The sequence below is a fragment of the Pavona decussata genome, unplaced genomic scaffold (assembly GCF_977016875.1).
Source record: "Pavona decussata unplaced genomic scaffold, jaPavDecu1.1 SCAFFOLD_44, whole genome shotgun sequence".
Lineage (NCBI taxonomy): Eukaryota > Metazoa > Cnidaria > Anthozoa > Scleractinia > Agariciidae > Pavona > Pavona decussata.
Genome location: NW_028145466.1, coordinates 707,220 through 726,428, shown reverse-complemented (window position 1 = coordinate 726,428; position 19,209 = coordinate 707,220). Strand labels below are relative to the sequence as shown.

Here is a 19,209-nt window from a genome sequence, read left to right as displayed (position 1 = left end):
AAAAAAAGTTTTCATTGCATGTTCGACTTTGTGTGACATGCAGCGTGAAGTTTTTTTTTTTTTTTTTTCACATTGTATGTACAATGGGACAAGTGACCGAAACCTTTGCATGGACTTAACTCCTAAATACATGCTGACTCTGCAAAAATTTAACTGAAAAGGATGTTATCTCTTGAACTTATTAGCTACGGTGTGATATTCCTATTCAAGTAAAACTGTGTCCACAATGGTGAACTAGGTTATAAAGTCACATCACTTCTTGTTTGGTCCTAGTCTCTGGAAAGAGGTTAGACAAAAATTGCATTTCTCTGTCACAGTATGTGCTTCTGGCACCTGTCCATGGAGAAAAAAAAAGCCTGAAGAGTGAACATTCAAACAATTTGCTGAACAGTAGTTTTCTGTGACACTGTTTATCATGTATGAATTTTAAGTAAAGGCAGTTTGTGTTCATTACTGCGTAATTAAAAGCACTGCGGTAAAGTACGACTCACGGAAGGTTCTAAAGGCACAGAGTGAAGGGGGGAATATACAGGGAGGCTCTGCCCAAGATGTGTTCCTTTTTTAGGATGGAGGTATATAAAAAGGGTAGGGATTCCACAAGCTTAAGTATAGGCCTTTCAAAATATCTTGAACACACCCATATGTGAAAGGGGTTCCATTTCCCATGGAAGGTATATTTCGAAATTGAAAGGGTTACCTTTGCTGTCAAAAATGATATATAAAAGGGTAAGGGTTTGGATCTTGGGGCAGAGCCTCTTCGTATAAAACTTCCTTGAGTACCCCCACCCCTCCCCACCCTTTACCCCTTTTTCTCAAGAACTTTCATTTTAATGAATCATCCAGACTCAAATGTCAGAACCCCCTTACACACCAAACATAAAATGATACCACATGTAGCAATAGCTTTTATTCTTGGATTGGTTGCTCTTGAGGAAATTGTCCTTACTCCAATAAACACCCATAATTTAATTCATTTCCCCCTCCCCACATCATAGAGCTCCTTAATCTCGTACCCCGATCTCAGTCGTCGGTTCGGGAATGTCGGGTGATAGCCCGGGGGGGGTACTCCTCGTAATTCTTGGTGGGGGTGTGCCGCCCGGGTCTTCAAATCCCGACCCTATTTCAGACCTAAACATGCCATTTTCCACACCCGTTTTCAGACCTGACCTCTAAAATTCATACCCGTTTTCAGACCTGATAATTATGCATCAGCGCCGAACGGAAGTTGACGGAAGGAGTAAAAGTAAGCTGGAATGACATAGTTTATCTATTTCTTTTTCTCGCTATCAGTTAGTCGTTCCAGTTACGTACTGAGAAGAAAAACATGTTTGTAAGCTTTTGTAAATGTTCCCGGCCCCAAAAACCCGACCCGATTTCAGACCGTAATTGTCAAAATCTATAACCGTTTTCAGACCAAAACGGCTCAAAAACCATACCCTTTGGGGCGGCACATACCTATATAGCTTATATAGGGGAGTACCCCCCCCCCCCCCCGGGGGTGATAGTCACTTGCACCCAGATTTTCCTCTGTCAATCAAACCCAGATATCACACTCTTTCCCAGCAATATTGATAACATTAACTTACATCAGAATTTCAAACACAATTTGTTGCTTTTGTTGAATGAATTTTACCATGTCCATGAACATGCGCTGCAGAGCACATGAACACCCTTTTTTCAAAGTTGTACCCAGTTCTCTGCTCTCTGTCTTCTGTTGCGTAAAGGAAGTCTGGGTACTAGTGCTTTCTAAGATGGAGTTTGAGGAATTGAAAGTAGAAATTCCCGTTGATAATGACGAGGAAGAAGAGAAAGATTTTCCTTTTAACTTGGTAAGTAAAAGCAAGGTCATCTTTTTTTATCGTATATACAATTTCCTCGAACATCTTAGCATTTTTTACGTTGTATTTTGCGTCACAGGAAAGACGATATGAAAACAAGTCTGGTTGTTTCGTGACAGGATTTGACGTAACTTCTAAGGTACCTAAGCTTTATTGATTCCTTTAAAGTCCTGACTTGCCAGTAGCTGTATCTATTTCCTGCATTTTTATTGATTTGACGAGCATAAATCGACACAGATTGTGTAGATCCCAAAGAGGAAGAACACAAAACTTTCTTTAATTTAATTATACAAGTTAAAGCACAGGGCACTCACAAATGTTGAGAATTCAATTAAATTAAATTATAAGCTTACGTTGTTCGTTTCTTGGGGTTTTTCTTTTCTGTGCATTTGCATCCAAATTGAGATACGCGACAGTGTACTTTAGTCGTGTTGAGCTGTTTTGTGCGCAAATGAAATCAATGAACTTTATTAACATGTTTAAAAATGTTTATATTATAAGCTCAATTCTACACACATTTTGATTGGTTCTTACTTATGATCTATTGGAAGACAGACGTAGTTTTGATGTCACCATTAACAACTTTTGCTTCTTTATTATATAAAAGAAATAGATTCCATGTTGCTATGCATCTGTTCATTAATAAATCACAGAAGACGTCAAAATGTGGTAAGAACATCAGGGACACACTCGGCTGTTCCTTGTGTGCCAGTTTTTTGTTCTTACCACATTTTGACATCACCTGTGATCTATTAATGAACAGACGCACGGCAACATGGAATCTATTTGTTAACTAGCAGAGAGAGACCCCTCTACTAATAGGGGACACCTAACTAACAATAATTGAAGGGGTGCCTGGAAAAAAGCCGTAAGTGACTTCTGACAAATTGTTAGATTCTCCTTCCAATTTGCCTTGTATTTGCTTGTGAAACAAGAGGAGAATTTGACCTTACATCAAAAGTCACTTAGGGCCTTATTCCGTGCACCCCTTCAATTAAGTGACTATGAGATAACTTTGTAAAGACTATGTAAAACTCAAAATGTATATTACTAATTGTCTATGTCTGTTACAAAAAGTAAGAACTGCCTAGATTGCAGCCCTTACATCCATCTTGTAGAAAGCTCGATAGATCACGCCTTCTAATTTGCTGGTTGTATTGTATATATTTTGACAAGTGGAGCAACTTTTCCACGAAACAGTTTGAATGCTGCAGAAATGATGTGAACTCTTTGCCTCTTTGCAACCAAATTTGACTCAAATGAAAGCTGGATAATTTCCGAATACGCTTACATGTCAGAATTCCAAGAAAAATCAAATTTTTGGGCTTATCATGGGCTTACCAGGGATAGACTAATGCCTGATCCTCAGGAGGTACAAAAGTATGTTGGAAAATGCCCTGCTGATACCTGGAGAAAGTGGGCACTGCCGAAATTGACTGATGTAAAAACAGTAAAAACCAATGTTTCAGTATCATCATGATGCCATTGTCAGGGTAATTAATTGAAAGTAAGTAAGTCAGTGTTCTATGAGTCTGAAATAGCGTCTGCTAAATTTGCATATTAGGGAATGTCAAAATAAATAACACAGTTACCCAGTCCAAACTTGCAATAATTTAATATCATCAGACTCAATTCAAGCTAAAATATTTGGAAAATTTTCATTTCCCATTCCTTATTATACAAATTTATTGGATGCTATTTCAGACTATTTCAGCAGAACAAAGACTTAGTTACTTTAATTAACTTGATAGTCGCATCATGATGACACCAAAATGTCAGTTATTCTTGTTACTCTTTTACTTGTCTTTTCAATAAATTGTGTCAATAATATTTTAATGGCATTGTTTTTGTAGGAAGCTCTTGAGAGAAAAGCCAGAAGAGCAAAAAGATTTGGACTCCAACAAAAAAACAAACAAGCTGTGAACAACTCTGAAGAGCAGTCTGATCAGGATACTGATGCTGTGTATGCACACTGAAAAATTATAACAGAAACAAGTTATAACTTGCTATGTGAATAATTATTGTCTGTCAACTGGGCAAACTTCACAAGCCACAGGCAACCCAGATAACCTGTGCTTCACTTGACATTTGTAATATAAAACACGTAGAAGAATGTAACACAATTTGGCAGTTAGCATGACGCTTTTAATTAATTATTAGATTAGGTTGAAAAATGATTTCAGGAAATGAATTTACCATACCAAGTTTAGAAAAGTGTAAAGCTTCTTGGAGATCTGAGGTGATATGATTTAAACTTGAGCAGATAATACAATTAAAATATTACAATTCTCTTAAGAATTTAAAATGTCTGGCATGCGATCAGTGGTAGTTAACCAATTCTTTTAAAATATTAACTTTGACTTTTTTTTTCAGGTTGCCTTCCATTGATGTCAAAGAACTTCCCCCTATATCAGAAGGTAAGTATATGCTCTTTTGGCATTTTAAAATAATTATGGTACAGTACATACAAAAGTTTTAATACTACTGCTGGGATAAACACCACCCCCCCCCCCCCCCCTTCCTCTAAGGGGCTTGAGGCTTCCCTAATGAATTGCCAGTACCATACATCTTGATAGAGAGAGACAATAGGGCCATTTATACGGGAGAAAATAAGACGCGTCTTATCTAAGACGCGTCTTAAATAAGACATGAACTGTACCGTTTATACGATCGCGTCCTGCGTAAGACGCAAAAATCACGTGTAAACGACCTGCGTTTTATTTTTGATACAGCCTTGTATACATGCGACGTTACCATTAGCAACCATGCTAATTAGCAATGATTTGCAACAAATTTTCATCTGTACCAATTGCGAAAGGATAAACGTTCAATGTAAACAGAAGTTACATCAGAAGTAACTAACACCGGCGCCCGTAACACAATTGTCCAGCTCCTCGGCAAATGCCCTCTCTTTGCAAATAAGCAGAAACTCCTTCTCTTCCGTGGTAGTCCACGTATTTCGTTTTGCTGCCGGTGTTGCTGGTGTTTTTGAACACTGCAAAGAGGACTGTGAACACTGCGAAGCCATTTTGCAGAGCTGAGAGCAGTCAGTGACGTATGTCGTGACGCATCACTCGCTCTTACGCATGCTCATTTGTAGTCACGTCTTATTTAAGACGCGTGTACCATTTATACGAGGAAGTTCACGTCTTATTTAAGATGCGACCAAGACAAGAACAGCTCAAGCTCCTGTTCCAGAGTAAGACGCGTCTTATTTTAGTCGCGTCTAAAATAAGACACGAACGCTTATTTTGTGCGGTTTATACGATCAGCTCGCGTCTTATTTAAGACGCGTCTAAGATAAGACGTGTCTTATTTTCTCCCGTATAAATGGCCCTAATGTGGAGTGAAGTTTAACGGAACAACACAACCATTTACAGACCAGAGAGTTAGTTTCTGTAGTCCTGCGTTGGTGGGCGAGAAGGAACAAAAGTTTCAGTTAATAAGGTTGGAGACTGTTATCATGGTGGCTAAATTACCTTATCAACTCTATTGATAAAAGGAAACATTTGAATGTACAGACCAGTCCCAAACCATAAGAAATCCCACATGAAATGTATTACTACTCCCCACTGGGTGAAATGCTAGACCATCACAGAATACCCAGCATGAAGTGAATAGAAGTATTACTACTCCTCCCTGGATGGGATGCTAGTCCATCACAGCATACCCAGCATGAACTGACTTGGAGTATTGCTTCTCCCCTGTTGATGGGATGCTATTCCATCACAGGATACCCAGCATGAAGCAACTAAGAGTATTGCAACTCTCCCCTGGATGGGATGCTAGTCTACTACTGGATGACCGGCATGAAGTGGGAAGGAGTATAATTACTCCTCTTCCCCCCTCCGCCCTAGATGGGATCAGCAAAGTAGCACAGAACCTGAACTGTGACTGTCACTCACAAATTATGGACTTTTCTTGTTCGTAGGTGAAGCAAGGCAAGATGCCATTCTTATCCATGGTGTGGATGATATGAGTACAAAGGATGTGTTTGCATATTTTAACGATTTTGTACCAGGTTCAGTGGAGTGGATTGATGACTCTTCTTGTAAGTATCTAAAGACCTACTAAATCTTTCATGGCCTTTTTATGTTGAGTGGATATCACAGGTGTCTATCATCTCCTTTACGCACCATGCGAGTTGTATTTACACCAGAAGGCAACTATCTTGAACAACAGCTATCTCAAGCAGTCTAGACTTGTTTACTTTGGATTACTGTTTGCAGGTATTAATTTACTACAAGCTCTCTTGCACTCCTACTTTCTCAGATGAATAGTTTTATTTCCTTTTCAAGAGTGTGTGAGGCAGTGCTTGAGGACTCTGCTGTATCTATGATGTCTGTAGGCCAGCTGATGGTGCCATAACTAAAGCCACCTTTAAAATCTTCACCTTAAAAATAAAATAAATAAATAAATAAATAAATAAATAAATAAATAAATAAAAAATCAATCAACTTTGGTTAACGAGGGTGACACTTAACTTAAACCTTTATTTTATTTTCTATTATAGGTAATGTAGTGTGGGATGATGACTTCACTGCATCCAGAGTTCTCATGGCAATAGGAAAAGAAATAGAAGGGAAAACTCCTGCAGGTACTGTTGTGTTTTGTTTTGGTAAAATGTGGTGAGTACTCAAGATACCAGGATGCTGTGCTGTAAAGCAGACAAAGCAGAACTGTTCAATGAGAAATCAGAGGATTAATTCTATAGTGTAAATTTAAGTGGTGGAAGGAAACCGCTTAATTCCTACTGAGCATTGCCTTAGTGAGAAAATGTGGTCCACACAATGTATTGTCAAGAAGAAAATCTCTGACCTCAGTGAAATGCAAACCCTGGCCCCTGGATTTTAATCACTGATGCTGTACCAACTGTCAGAACTCTAAGACCAGATGAGAGCAGTATTTAACAAGAAGGCTGCTTTTGACTGTTTTAATGAGTTGATGCTCTACCAACTGAGCTATGAGGCCAGACAGGATGGTGTTTAATGGGAGGACTGCTTGTCCCTCTCTAGACGATGAAACTGCCAAAGTGCATTATTATTATGAGACTGAGCAAAGATCGTGCAAGGGAGTGCACATTCCACTCCTTGAATTTGCTTTACTCTTTTGCTTGCTTGCAGGGTTAGGCTGCTTATTCAGCTATCTACAAGTTTTTGTTGTATTGTTAATCATCAGGCTTATATGTTTTATTTTTTCTAGTTGCATGCATAACTTTGATGGTCTTTCATGTATTGGATATTAAATAGAAGAAAGATCCTTGCAGTTAGTATGCAACTTAGTCAACTTAAGCAGCTGCAAAAAGAAAGCCTGAAAAAATTCTGGCTTGAACGGGATTCAAACCCATGACCTCTGCAATGCAGGTGCAGTGCTCTACCAACTGAGCTATCAAGCCAACTGGGAGCTGGTCATATCGTGAGTTCATAACATACCTGTGAAAGATGAATGAATGAATATGAATGTATGAAACATCATATATTGAACTGTGGATGAAACATTAAATGGAAGAAAGATCCTTACAGTTAGTACGCAACTTCAGCAGTTGTGAAAAGAATATTGTAACAAATGTATTTTTTCATACTTGCAACAGATGATGAAATTAGTGAATCTGTTGAAGTCAGATGGAAAATAGGACCCTCTCATCCAAAGGCAAAATGTCTTTTTTTACGATTGGCAACCAAAAGTAAGTACATTTGTTAAGGCCGATTTAGATAGTACGATTTTCTCTTACTGCATGCGATTTCTAGAGCGCGCGCTGCTTGCGTCATGTAAAAATCGTACACAACTCTCGTCAATCAACATTGCCTATACACTACAATTGTCGTAGGATTTTTTAATATGTTTTAAAATCCTACGACATTTTTTGAGACGTACACGACAGTCGTAAGCGAGTTGTAGGTTTGATTTACACGATAGAATTTGTGTCGTAGGCATGTCGTAAGCTTGTCGCATGCAACAAAGTTGTACCGTGTAAATCGGCCTTTAGTGATATTTCTGCTTGTAGCTACTTACAGGAGCACTTAGTTTTATGCTGAACAGAGTCAGGGAATGGAAGCGTTTACTAATAGATAAGTAAGTTTAGAGGGTTATAACAAGTTAAAGCACAAATCCAAACTGGATCTGGGAGTAAGTCTGAGGATTCAGCCTCACCCCCCCCACCCCCACATTCCAAATATACAGTAGACCAGTAGACACAGTAGACAAATTCAAACAGAATGGATGAAAAAATGCAAACCAACAGTTTACCAGGTCTCTAACTGAGCGTTGGTCGGCATCAAATGTATTTATGCTATAGTATGTTCAAAGTAATAAGACGATACAATGCAATAACTTTATTTTGACATGGTATTTCCATCAGCTCTGTATCAATCATCATCAACTAATTATCTACCTACCTAACTACAATAAAAGAAAAAAAAAATAAAACAACAAATGCTGCTTCTCTTGGAGGCCATGTATCCAAGATGGTTTATCTTTGGTGATAATTTTCATCATTCTCATTTCATGTACATTTGATCAAGAAGTGGTTGGGAGAAATAATTAGATGTCAGTCATTATTAGGGCTTAGCATCTTAAACCAAAGCTGAGGGTGAATGAGTGGCTGTGAGGTATTGGGTGATTCCACAAAGATTCTGCTCAACCCCACCCCCCCCCCCCACCCCCCTCCATGCCCTTGGAATTTCACACTCCCTACACACACACACCCCATCTTCTTCAGACTTTCCATTTTCCCTCTAACCCCTTTGGAATTCCCTGTTTGTTTGCAAATTCCCTAGGTCAAATACTACCATTTTGTATCATTTTTATTCCTTTCAAATCTGTAAGCAAAATTTCGAGCACTGCTTCTTTGAGACAAAATGCAATGCTATATTTAATCATTTTAGTCTGATTCGCAATCAAGCAGGCAAGTATGTTTTGATTTTCTCAAATGGAAGCAACAGTACATGTGGCATATTAAAACATGTAGTTATCACCTTGCAGAAGACAAGAAGCAACCAGGAGCAGCGCAAAGAAGTATGTATTACTTAATCAATGGAAATCCAAACAAAACTACCACTAATCAAACAGGTGGGTGATTTGTTATTAGAATGATGATGTAAATCAAGTGAAAGAGTCCCCTTTCTTTTGCTATATCATTGATAATTGTTGAAAATTGATTTTTGTGTCAGTCAATAAAACAGCATAATAATATTTGAGGGTCAAACTTGACCTACTGATGAAAAGAGTCCTTGATTACGTTAGATGTTTGAGTCATGTAGATTAATCAGCAGGAATTTCGTTATATCAGGCATACAATGTAGTACATAAACACTGACTTAAATTTAGCCAGTTGTCAATTTGTAGTCCAAAAGTGCTTTCATCTGGAGGATGACCCAAATAGCTAAAATATTTTATTTTTATCGGAAAATAGTTTAAAAAAAAAAAGACGCTGTTCTCTCTTGCTAGTTCTGTTGGTTGGTTAGGCTACGAATCGTCCCTTATTTCTCCTTTCCTAGGGATAGCAACAACGAAGTGAGTAAAAATGGCTTCCTGCAAGGAGACAGCCCTTACAGGAAGCAATTCTTGCATGCGCATGTGTGTTGTTCTCGCTTGACTAGGAAAAATAAGGGACCTACTCGTTGCCTAGCCGACCAACAGAACTGGTTGGTATATTCAACCGGTCTGCCAGCTGACTTATTTTCCAGCCATTTAGACTTTACATATTTATGTATGCATATGTTGTCTCTGACAAGCTTTGGAAAATCAAGTGAAGTGTTTACATGTAAACGACCCCTAAACAATTGGGAATCTTCAAAAGTTGGGACAACGTATCTAGTCTTAGTTTTCTAAGTTATTTTTAGGGTAAATTTTTTGTTAGGCGCCTCGGGCAAATAATGGATGTGTGCGCTATATAAATGAACTATTATTGTTATTATTATCTTAGGTCAGTAATCTTTGGAAATGTTCTATATCAAATTTCAATGGAATTCAACTATCCTCTTACTTTCAGGTCAAAAGAGAGGTCTTGTCAGCGCATCAAGGTAATACACGAATAGCAGTTTGTTTGTGACTGATTCGCGTCATTTAGTAGACTTCCAGTTCCAGTGGACTTTTAAATTTTGCAGAGAACTAGAGCAGGTGAAACACCCGAGGACACGCGAAAATCGCCTCACGCGAGGAGGCGTGACGTGTGTCGCGTTCGGACGTTTTTTTACTAGCTCTATACTTAACAAAAAGGGACTGTTAATATTATTATTATTATTATTATTATTATTATTATTATTATTATTATTATTATTATTATTATTATTATTATTATTATTATTATTATTATTATTATTATTATTATTCAACGGAACGTTTATGATACGGCTGGAAATTCTTGGGAGTTACCATAAAATCAGCCTTTCGTGTTACACAACTTTGCGCTGAATAAATTGTTTATTATACAGCATTTCTCTTTCTTCATATGTAGGCTTTTTCAATTATTCTCGTTGCGCGTGGTATTGAGAAGTGTAATATATACTCGACTTATTAAAAACTGGATCATGATGCAATTCCAGGGATGTGATTGGCTTAGCGGCCATGGTATATGAGCCATTATACTGCCCAAGAAATGGCGACCATTAAATTGTCTTTTAGTTTTTCTTGCAAAGCAAGATCAGCAAGATCTAGCAATATTTCAAATTGTTTTTAATAAAACAATTATTCCACTCGTGTTTCTTGAATATGAGATGACTATAGCCAACTCGGCGATACGCGCCTCGTTGGCTATCTATCATCTCATATCCAGCGCACGCTCGTGGAATAATTGTTAAATATTTGCACTGGTTTGATGCATAATTGCACTCTGTCTTGCAACTGCCTCTTTGTCACAGGAAGAGGAAAATACAGAAGGAAAAGGAACGCGCCAAACACATGTATGCTGACGGACCAGCTGTTCTCTTTCTGGGAACCGAAAAGGAGGAAAAAATGGAAATAGATGAGCCGCCCCTCAAGATTATGGTCACCAACGACGGGCCCGTGGAGAAGAGTGAACCCTCCAATCTGCGCATGCGTATGTATGCAGATTCCTTGGAAGAGGATGAGAGTGAAGATGAGAGCGACGAAGATGACGATAGAAGGGAAAAGAGGGACAAATGGAAAGGGAGGATTGAGAAAAGGCAAGAAAAAAAGGAAGAAATCAAACCACCACAGACTCTGGACTTGCGCGCTAAGCTGATTAGTAGAGAGCGCCACGGGTTTAATTTCAAGAACAGACCGTCTCTATCTATAGAAATCAAAGAGGAGCCGGCATCTTGATTTTTAATAGTTTTAAGTTGATATGCAGTTCGTTCTTAACAAAGCCTTATTCCCAGACGGTTTGAGGTCGTTCGTTCTCTCTCCCTTCTCAAGACAACTGCTATGGCAAAACCTTGAAACCTCTGCGAATTAGGTTATGCTTGACACAGTACAGCTGGGATATAACGAACAAATCTTGCAGCAGAGGCAGAATTTTGTCTTTTTTTCGACTGGCTCATGCAATGTCCTTTAACCGCTCGGAAAAAAACTTTTTTCAACCAATCAGGAACAAAGATCAATCCGCCTTTTCCCGCCCTTGGGACTGGTTGTACGTTTTGACAACCATTGCAACGTTTTCCCGCCCTCGTAGCTGGTTGCACGTTATCCTGCGCTTGACACCGGTTGCGCGTTTTCCCGCGCTTGGCTCTGACCAATAGTATTTTTTGTCCTTTGCTAAGAGTTCTGATTGGTTGTATTTTCTTGGACAATCATGACTCTAGTTTTGGTTTTACCGCAGTAATCAGCCGTGATCAGTAATAAGCCAAATGTTTTGGATGAAGAATTGTTCGTTATATTTGAGTTGCAGTGTTTTCTTTTTATTTTGTCGTCAAGCTTTCTATTTAATCCTGTATATAGGCCTTTAATTATTTTTAACTATATAGTCGTAAACGGATCTTTTTCCTTGATAACTACAATAGTTCACTAATAGGTTCTTACATTTTAGGTGATATTTCGAGCGCAAAATCGTTGTTGGATAAATGATCGTTCTTGAAGAAGAGCACTACAAAAACAGCACAAAATATCGCAGCCGGAGTAATGGCTACTTCCATCGGCGAACTTCAATATTGCTTGTTGACAGGGTGTATAAAACTTAAGCTAAAGATTTAGGCTAGATTTCGTATCCGCCGAAATTCTCTCTTCTTCGGACCACGCGTTATCAAAAACAAAACTCACAAATTTAGTGTGACAGCGTTCTGATTTAGGGTCCAAGACTAAGCAATATTCTAAATAGCCTACACGGGGATAATAAACATATCCAATATTTAACAACAAGCACTTAAATGTATCGCTTTTGGTGTGATATGCCGAACGTCTCTTAACCGAATTGATTTCAATAAGTAATTCTTTTTATATTGGAGAGGAAAGCGACTTTACTGAGCAGTGCCTATTTCCCTGAATGAGACAGTGCTTTTTTAGTTAGATGAGTCTACGCACTGGTCTTGTTCGGAATTTTGTTTTGCCACGGGTCTTCGCGGCCATTTCAACTCGAGATATCACGTTTAAACATTTGCCTTCGGTCTACATTTCCAACGCTTTTCTCATTCTTGCAAACTTCCACATATTTTAAAATAATTTAATATATTGTAAAGAAGAGCGATGTACGCAACAGTGTTGCAACTCAGTTGATCTGACCGGTTGAAAAGAAAGCCCCACCCTTCTCCTCAAGACCATTACAATATCTGTGAGTTGTTCTACTTGAAGCAATGGTTTTAAAAGAGTGCTAACTTTAATTTTAACTTGCATATGTAGTAAACTATTTAATAAATTAAAACAACATATTACCCTCGATGTCATTTCCCCTCACCTCAATAAAGGATTTATGAAAAAAAAACTGTAACTTCAATTTTTTTCAAAGTCAAACACAGTGAAGTAGTGTTGTACATTTTGTCATCGTTTAAAGACGAAACACTACGATGTACAATGGAAGCTTGGTTACAATGTTCATGTTACTTTTCCCTTATGGTCCTCGTTTCCTTGACGAATATGAACTGTTTCGGCCAGCATAGTGAACCAGGACAGATTTTCGATGAGAACATCCGTTATACCGTAAACTGCCGCTTATAAGCCCTGGGCTTATACAACTTCGCAAGGGGTTTTAGATGGGCTTATCAACAGAGGAGCTTATATCCGAGGGGGCTTATAACGGGAATAAAGAAAACCGTTTCGAAACGAGGTATAGCATTGTTGATCCATTTACTGATTTTAAATTAAACTTTGTAAAACGTCAATATTTGGAACAAAATGAAAACAAACTATAGGGCTGCTTATATCCGGGGGGGGGGGGGGTGGGGGGCTGATAATCGAATGTATTTTTGGTTTACAGGTAGATGGACCAATAACTGGGAGGGCTTATAAGAGGCGGGGATAGGGGAGGGGGAGGGGTGGGTTGCTTATAAGCGGCAGTATACGGTATGTGTCTCCGGAACTAAAGGTATTGGGATCCTGATAGCCCGTACACGAACACGATTCTAAACTGACTTCCGCGGTAATGTAATAAACTGCATTAACACCAAAGACCATCAAGAGTATTGCCATGCGTAAGGAATAAACGATCTAAGCCAGCAAGGTTTTCAAGATCAAGACGGTCGTCTTTATCAAAGCCGAGGTCTTTCAACTCGAAGTCTCTTCACGATTCCATTTCCTCGCTCCTCGAGACCTTTTGTTGGATTCACCGTGCGACGGACGAACGCAAAAAAAAAACACAAACACGCACACGGACTCTTTTGCAGTTTATTCAATCAACACGAGGGACTGTGAGCAACTTCACATAACAACTGATCAATGACAGAAGTACTTGCTCCACTTTTAGCTGTATCTCTTGGTTACATCGACAAGACTCGCCGTTACCCCCCTCTCCGAGACAGGTACCTTAGGCTCCTATTTTGTCCACTGAGTGATCTGGTTTTGGCCTCAAAGGGGGATCGGACATTTCAGGGGTTAGGTCCGAAAAGGACGAAAAGTAGTCATGTTTTATCCTGATGGAATAGGCGGGAGCATAGGTTCAGGGTCTTGATCTCTAGGCCGCACACTTCAGGAAGAAGCCTGCCCCCATCCCTGAGATTTGTCAGACAAGTTAGTTCCGATCAAATTACTCTACACAAAGGCTGTTGCAGGATCTCCGCGATATACCGAGGAAGACGCGAAAGGAGTGGGCATGCGTGGGAGTCCCTTTCACTTATATCAAGCCTGGAACAGACTAAGGCCAACCAGTACAGTAAGGACTAGATTTTTCTGGGTTAGCTTAAGGGTTCTTATATATTCGGCGTCTACTGAGAATGAAGCTAAATGAAGGCCAGTCAGTATTGTGCTTGCCACTAGTCCAACAACTAGCTATAGTTCAGGGGCCGGTTGTTCAAAGAGCGGATAACTCTATCCAATGGATAAATCGCTATCCAGCGGATAAAATGTACTCCAACCAATACATTTTATTCGCTGGATAGCAACTTATCCACTGGATAGAGTTATCCGCTCTTTGAACAACTGGGGCCAGTAGAGAAGTTTGGTTCGTTTCTCATGACGGTATATCAACCGGACACACCATGACGTCAATGGGTGAAAGCCTACGGGAAGCCCACAGACTGACAAGGTCATTGGCAACGCCAAAATCAAGAATGCGTGTGGTGGCACGGAAGACATCAAGAAACGTCTAAGCAAGGCACAGGGAGCTTTCTACAACCTAAAGAAGATCTGGAATACAAGGAGCATTGGTCGGAATACAAAAATCAAACTGTTTAAGACTCTGGTACGACCAGTGCTATTGTATGGATGTGAAGCATGGAAATTAACAGCTGCCGAAGAGAAGAAATTGGATAGATTTCAGTTCACATGTCTAAGACGGATATTGAGAGCATGGTGGCCGCAACGCATGAGAAACGACACAATTTCAGAAATAACAGGCGTGAGAAAGATAAGTGACGAAATACGAAGGAGAAGATGGAACTGGATTGGCCATGTGCTTAGAAAAGACAGGAACGATGATTGTATGGTAGCAATGGGGTGGCAACCCGAGGGAAAGAGGAAAGTGGGGCGACCGAAAATCACGTGGAGGAGGACAGTGGAAAGAGAGTGCAGACAAGAAGGGCGGACCAGCTGGGCTGAAGCCAGGACTGCAGCAAAAGACAGGACTGGTTGGAAAACGAAAGTTGCAGCCTTATGCGCCTCATGGCGCGGAGAGAACTAACTAACTAACTTATGACGGTATACAAAGAATTATGTCCAATGAGACTACATTCTTGACAAAAGCAAACCCTGTTTTAGGCCCTCTGATTTATTTCAGGCTTTTTATGTCCTATACACTGGCAATAGACTCAACTGCTTAAACGGTTGAGTCTGTTCAGTCTGTTCACAGTGTAGACGAAGTCTTACATGAAGTACCGGCCAATCGGTCAGTATAAAATGCAGACTGCAGAATGCAGCTGGGTATAAAATGCAGACTAGGTATAAAATGCAGACTGCAGACTGCAGACTGGGTATAAAATGCAGACTGCAGACTGCAGACCAGGTATAAAATGCAGACTGCAGACTGCAGACTGGGCATAAAATGCAGACTGCAGACTGCAGACTGGGTATAAAATGCAGACTGCAGACTGCAGACCAGGTATAAAATGCAGACTGCAGACTGCAGACTGAGTATAAAATGCAGACTCAGGGCAAAACCGCCTCTTCGTCAAACACAGGATACATTTTGAATTTTTTAACTTAACTTACGCTAGTGTCATACAATCGTCTTTCAAGATCATTCCCCATGAAATTGACATTATTATATTCTTTTCGAAAAGCGTCGACCTTGAAATAAACAACCCCAAAGCATGACGTAAGCAATAACGCGGACACATGACCTTTACAGTATTGCTAACACGACCTATTTGATCACAATGCATTTCTCGCGGACATGCATGACATGACAATATTCCCTGCGGCAAGCACTTGAGCGCAGCACTTATTTTGCGGAAACGGAAACGGAAATGCGTAGACCGGGAGAGGCCTTTTTGCTTAGATCCTACGCTTGAAGCACCTTGTTCCGCTTGCTTGAAAATGTGTATTTTTATGCAAATTTTCGAGGACGAGGAGAACTGGAACTACCTTAGGAAACGTTGCATTGTGGGATAGCCGGTTTCCACCATTTTGTTCATCAACGTTGAACTTACGTTTCGTGGCAGGAACCACCAATTTTCAACAAGAATTAGCAGAAATTTAACCGTCAATTCTTCTCAAAAGACGTAAAAAAAATTTAACTATCGATCTGTTGTCACTTCTACGCCAAGGAAAGCTTTCAAAATGTCGTACATGCTTCAACATCTCCGGAACGGTTGGCAAGTCGATCAAGCCATCATGACGGAAGAAGATCGAGTTGTTGTGATCCGTTTTGGCCATGATTGGGACCCCACCTGCATGAAAATGGACGAAGTACTGTACTCCATTGCGGACAAAGTGAAGAACTTTGCGGTGATATACTTGGTTGACGTTACAGAAGTTCCAGACTTCAACAAAATGTATGAATTGTATGATCCTTGTACGAGCATGTTTTTCTACCGAAACAAGCACATTATGATTGACTTAGGCACGGGAAATAACAATAAGATCAACTGGGCTTTGGAAGACAAGCAAGAGATGGTTGACATTGTGGAAACTGTTTACCGCGGAGCGAGAAAAGGCAGAGGTTTAGTGGTCTCGCCCAAAGACTATTCCACTAAATATCGTTACTAAGTTCTTTCCCTGTGTTGAATGTAGAACTGTGGACTTACGACATATGCCATTTGAACTTTTTTTGTTGTTGTTGTTTTTGTTTTTGGAGGGGGTGGGGGAGGCTTGTGACAACATTTCTTTTTCTGTTATCTTTGGATTAACCACAGACTATAGAGCCACTATGTACATCCCACAATAACTTTAATAGAAGGTAATTGTGCATCACTATTGTGGTGTACCTTGTTCAATAATTTCTTCTCTTACATTTAACTGAGGTGAACCAAACTGAACTTTTGTTCTTTAGTCACTAGTATTTGTAACAACTAACTTGGTTATACACTTAGCAGCAGCCATAGTTGTGAATGAGGAGGGAGAAATCCAGGAAAGTCCTCCCCCCCCCCCCCCCCCCAAAAAAAAAAATCCTTTTTCATATATACAAAGACTTTCTACAATGGTTAGTCATACTCCCAGCATCATCTCCCCAGGAATGGCTGCTGAAAAGAGCATATTCTTCAATCACTGCTCTCTGGTATTCCTGTAACCAGTGACAAACCAAGTATATGATTATGTTGAAACTAATCGCCAGTCATCATTGGCAGTTACTGGTTTCATTTGTGGGAAGAGGTGATAGCTGAAGAATTGGCTGCAATTTTGGTTGTCATTGTGGCTATCAAAGTAATTGTTACAGCACTGCTACAGTGGGCAGACCTGACCATTTTATCATCACTCTGATAAGTGTGTTAATCTAGTTGCATTGAAATACTGTGCAGTAATCTGTATTTCCAATAGACTCCATACCATGGTAACCAAGAGTAGACCTAGTGCCCTAGTGCATGTATTAACGTACTAAAACAAGCTAAAATATAACAAAAAACATTTTTCTAAGGCAAGGAAAATAATTTAGTTGAAGAAAGAAAGATTTATCTATATACATGATTAAGAGAATTAGAATAGATCTTTATACACAACTAAGAACAGCAAAGACAGCACATTAAAAACCTGCTTAGATAGTACTTGCATATATCACCTTTGAATGTCTTTAACAATGTACAGGAACTATCTGTGGCTAAGAGTTTGCCACAAAGTTCTGGTCCAAGATATTGGACGGAATGCTTCCCAAATGAAACTATGCCAACATCACACAATATTGTGTTGTTTTGGAGGAGGATAGAGAGTAGTTCAAACCGACATCACTTTATTTTCCTTTGAATACTTCAAAGCTTTCTAACCTCGCATTTGAGCTAGTCTTGGAAAGGCATTTTCCAGTCTATACAATGTCAAGGACATACTGTCAGCATGCTTTCTCTCATGGCTCTGTGTTGTTTACAAAAACATCAATGCTTTGAAGTATTTTTTTTTTATTTTTAGATCTTACTCAAGGTTCAAAATTGTGTGATATTGACAGCAGTATCTGTTTTTGGCTTGTGTTTTACGCAAGTGTTTGCATGGGGTTTTGTTCCTTTTTTCGCAATGTGAATGCGTGGAAATGGCTAACAATGAATGGAATGTGATGGATTTAAGAGGTCAGTTTTGTTTGGACATCTTGCATTGTAACACTTACAGAGCTATTGTGTCATATTTGTAGATTGTTTCCATTTCTGCCCTCACTTCCAACTTTTTGTTTTCAGTAATGTATTAATAAAATGCAAACAGGGTTAGTTCTAGTTAGTTATATTGCTGTAAAAAATAAACGCTATATCATGATACATAAACAAAACAAGCAAGGTACAACATATAATGGCATCATCTATACTAGAGTTTATTCATGGTTGAAGAGTCTTGAATCATGCTAATCATGTCTATCATTAATATTGTAGTGCTAGCTAGTAGACCGTTTTTTGTTGTTGTTGTTGTTGTTGTTGTTTTATGCAATGTATATTTCTTTCTCATATTTGTCAAGAGGAATCATGTTATTGTTTATCTGAGATAAGATAGCCCATTTTTATAACATGAATAAAATAAACAAATAATCAATAAAAAGTCTTAATTTTATTAGTCTCCTATATATTAAAGCCGAGCAAGATTGCCCTACTCACTGGGGACACTGACGGTTACCTGGTCAAATTATCGATATTTGGAAATGTTGGTTTGAGTATGACGAGGACCAAAATCTGGAAATCAAACCCAGACCACACTGGAGGGAGACGGGTGCTTACCATTAACATGGAAAATCCGGAATTTCCAGTTGGAAAATCAAATGGTACGCATCATTCCATTTGGAATACTTCTGAAATTTTGGTCAAAGTGATGCATTTTTATTACTCCTTTTGGGATTTACAGCTGATGTTCATACATTTTGCATGTTATCCATCTTCTGTTAAGACAAGCTAAATCGTTTCGTGTTTATGCCGAAAATTTCCATCCGGGTGGTTTGCGTAAATGGTATGCACCCAAGTGCTCTCACCACTGCGTCATCGCTGCTGCCCGCTAAAGATACCTTCTAGTCGTGTGCTTTGAACCAGAGTATTTTGGAGTGTCATTTCAATGTATGAAGCATGAAAGACCTAAACATCAATTTCAGAATCACTGTCAGCCAACCAACGAGATGGCAACAGCTATGACAAGCCTAGTTTTTGGTGTCACGATACCGTCAAATTCAAAGACTCCTTCCAAACTTAACTTAAGCTTATCACGTCCAGGGTGA

At 39.3% G+C, this 19,209-nt stretch overlaps 2 protein-coding genes and 1 non-coding gene across 4 annotated transcripts; 2 read left to right on the top strand and 1 right to left on the bottom strand.

Moving 5' to 3' along the window:
* Positions 1-1,712: 1,712 nt before the first annotated feature.
* On the top strand, positions 1,713-12,711 carry LOC146482720 (nuclear cap-binding protein subunit 3-like). 2 transcript variants are annotated; one of them, XM_085106833.1, is made up of 10 exons: positions 1,713-1,829; positions 1,918-1,977; positions 3,692-3,801; positions 4,212-4,255; positions 5,770-5,889; positions 6,352-6,445; positions 7,442-7,521; positions 8,820-8,906; positions 9,829-9,859; positions 10,697-12,711. In XM_085106833.1, the coding sequence occupies exons 1-10, from the start codon at positions 1,752-1,754 to the stop codon at positions 11,118-11,120; spliced, it is 1,128 nt and encodes a 375-aa protein (XP_084962959.1). In that variant the 5' UTR covers positions 1,713-1,751; the 3' UTR covers positions 11,121-12,711. The 2 variants fall into 2 exon arrangements, with proteins under 2 accessions (XP_084962959.1, XP_084962958.1); XM_085106832.1 differs by having other exon boundaries at positions 1,714-1,829; positions 6,352-6,435; positions 7,429-7,521.
* Positions 7,161-7,233, bottom strand: Trnaa-ugc (transfer RNA alanine (anticodon UGC)). Its single transcript has one exon. It is a non-coding gene; the product is annotated as a tRNA-Ala (tRNA).
* A 3,265-nt stretch (positions 12,712-15,976) lies between the features above and the next one.
* LOC146482719 (thioredoxin-like protein 4A) lies at positions 15,977-18,339 on the top strand. The gene has a single exon (XM_085106792.1). The coding sequence runs from the start codon at positions 16,158-16,160 to the stop codon at positions 16,584-16,586; it is 429 nt and encodes a 142-aa protein (XP_084962918.1). The 5' UTR covers positions 15,977-16,157; the 3' UTR covers positions 16,587-18,339.
* The last annotated feature ends 870 nt before the right edge of the window (positions 18,340-19,209 follow it).

Excerpts from the sequence above, each read along its gene's own strand:
- LOC146482719 (XM_085106792.1), top strand. The coding sequence starts at position 16,158 with ATGTCGTACATGCTTCAACATCTCCGGAACGGTTGGCAAGTCGATCAA.
- LOC146482720 (XM_085106832.1), top strand. The coding sequence starts at position 1,752 with ATGGAGTTTGAGGAATTGAAAGTAGAAATTCCCGTTGATAATGACGAG. Across the intron at positions 7,522-8,819 it reads TTTACGATTGGCAACCAAAA|AAGACAAGAAGCAACCAGGA; the intron begins GTAAGTACATTT and ends ATCACCTTGCAG. Across the intron at positions 9,860-10,696 it reads GGTCTTGTCAGCGCATCAAG|GAAGAGGAAAATACAGAAGG; the intron begins GTAATACACGAA and ends TCTTTGTCACAG.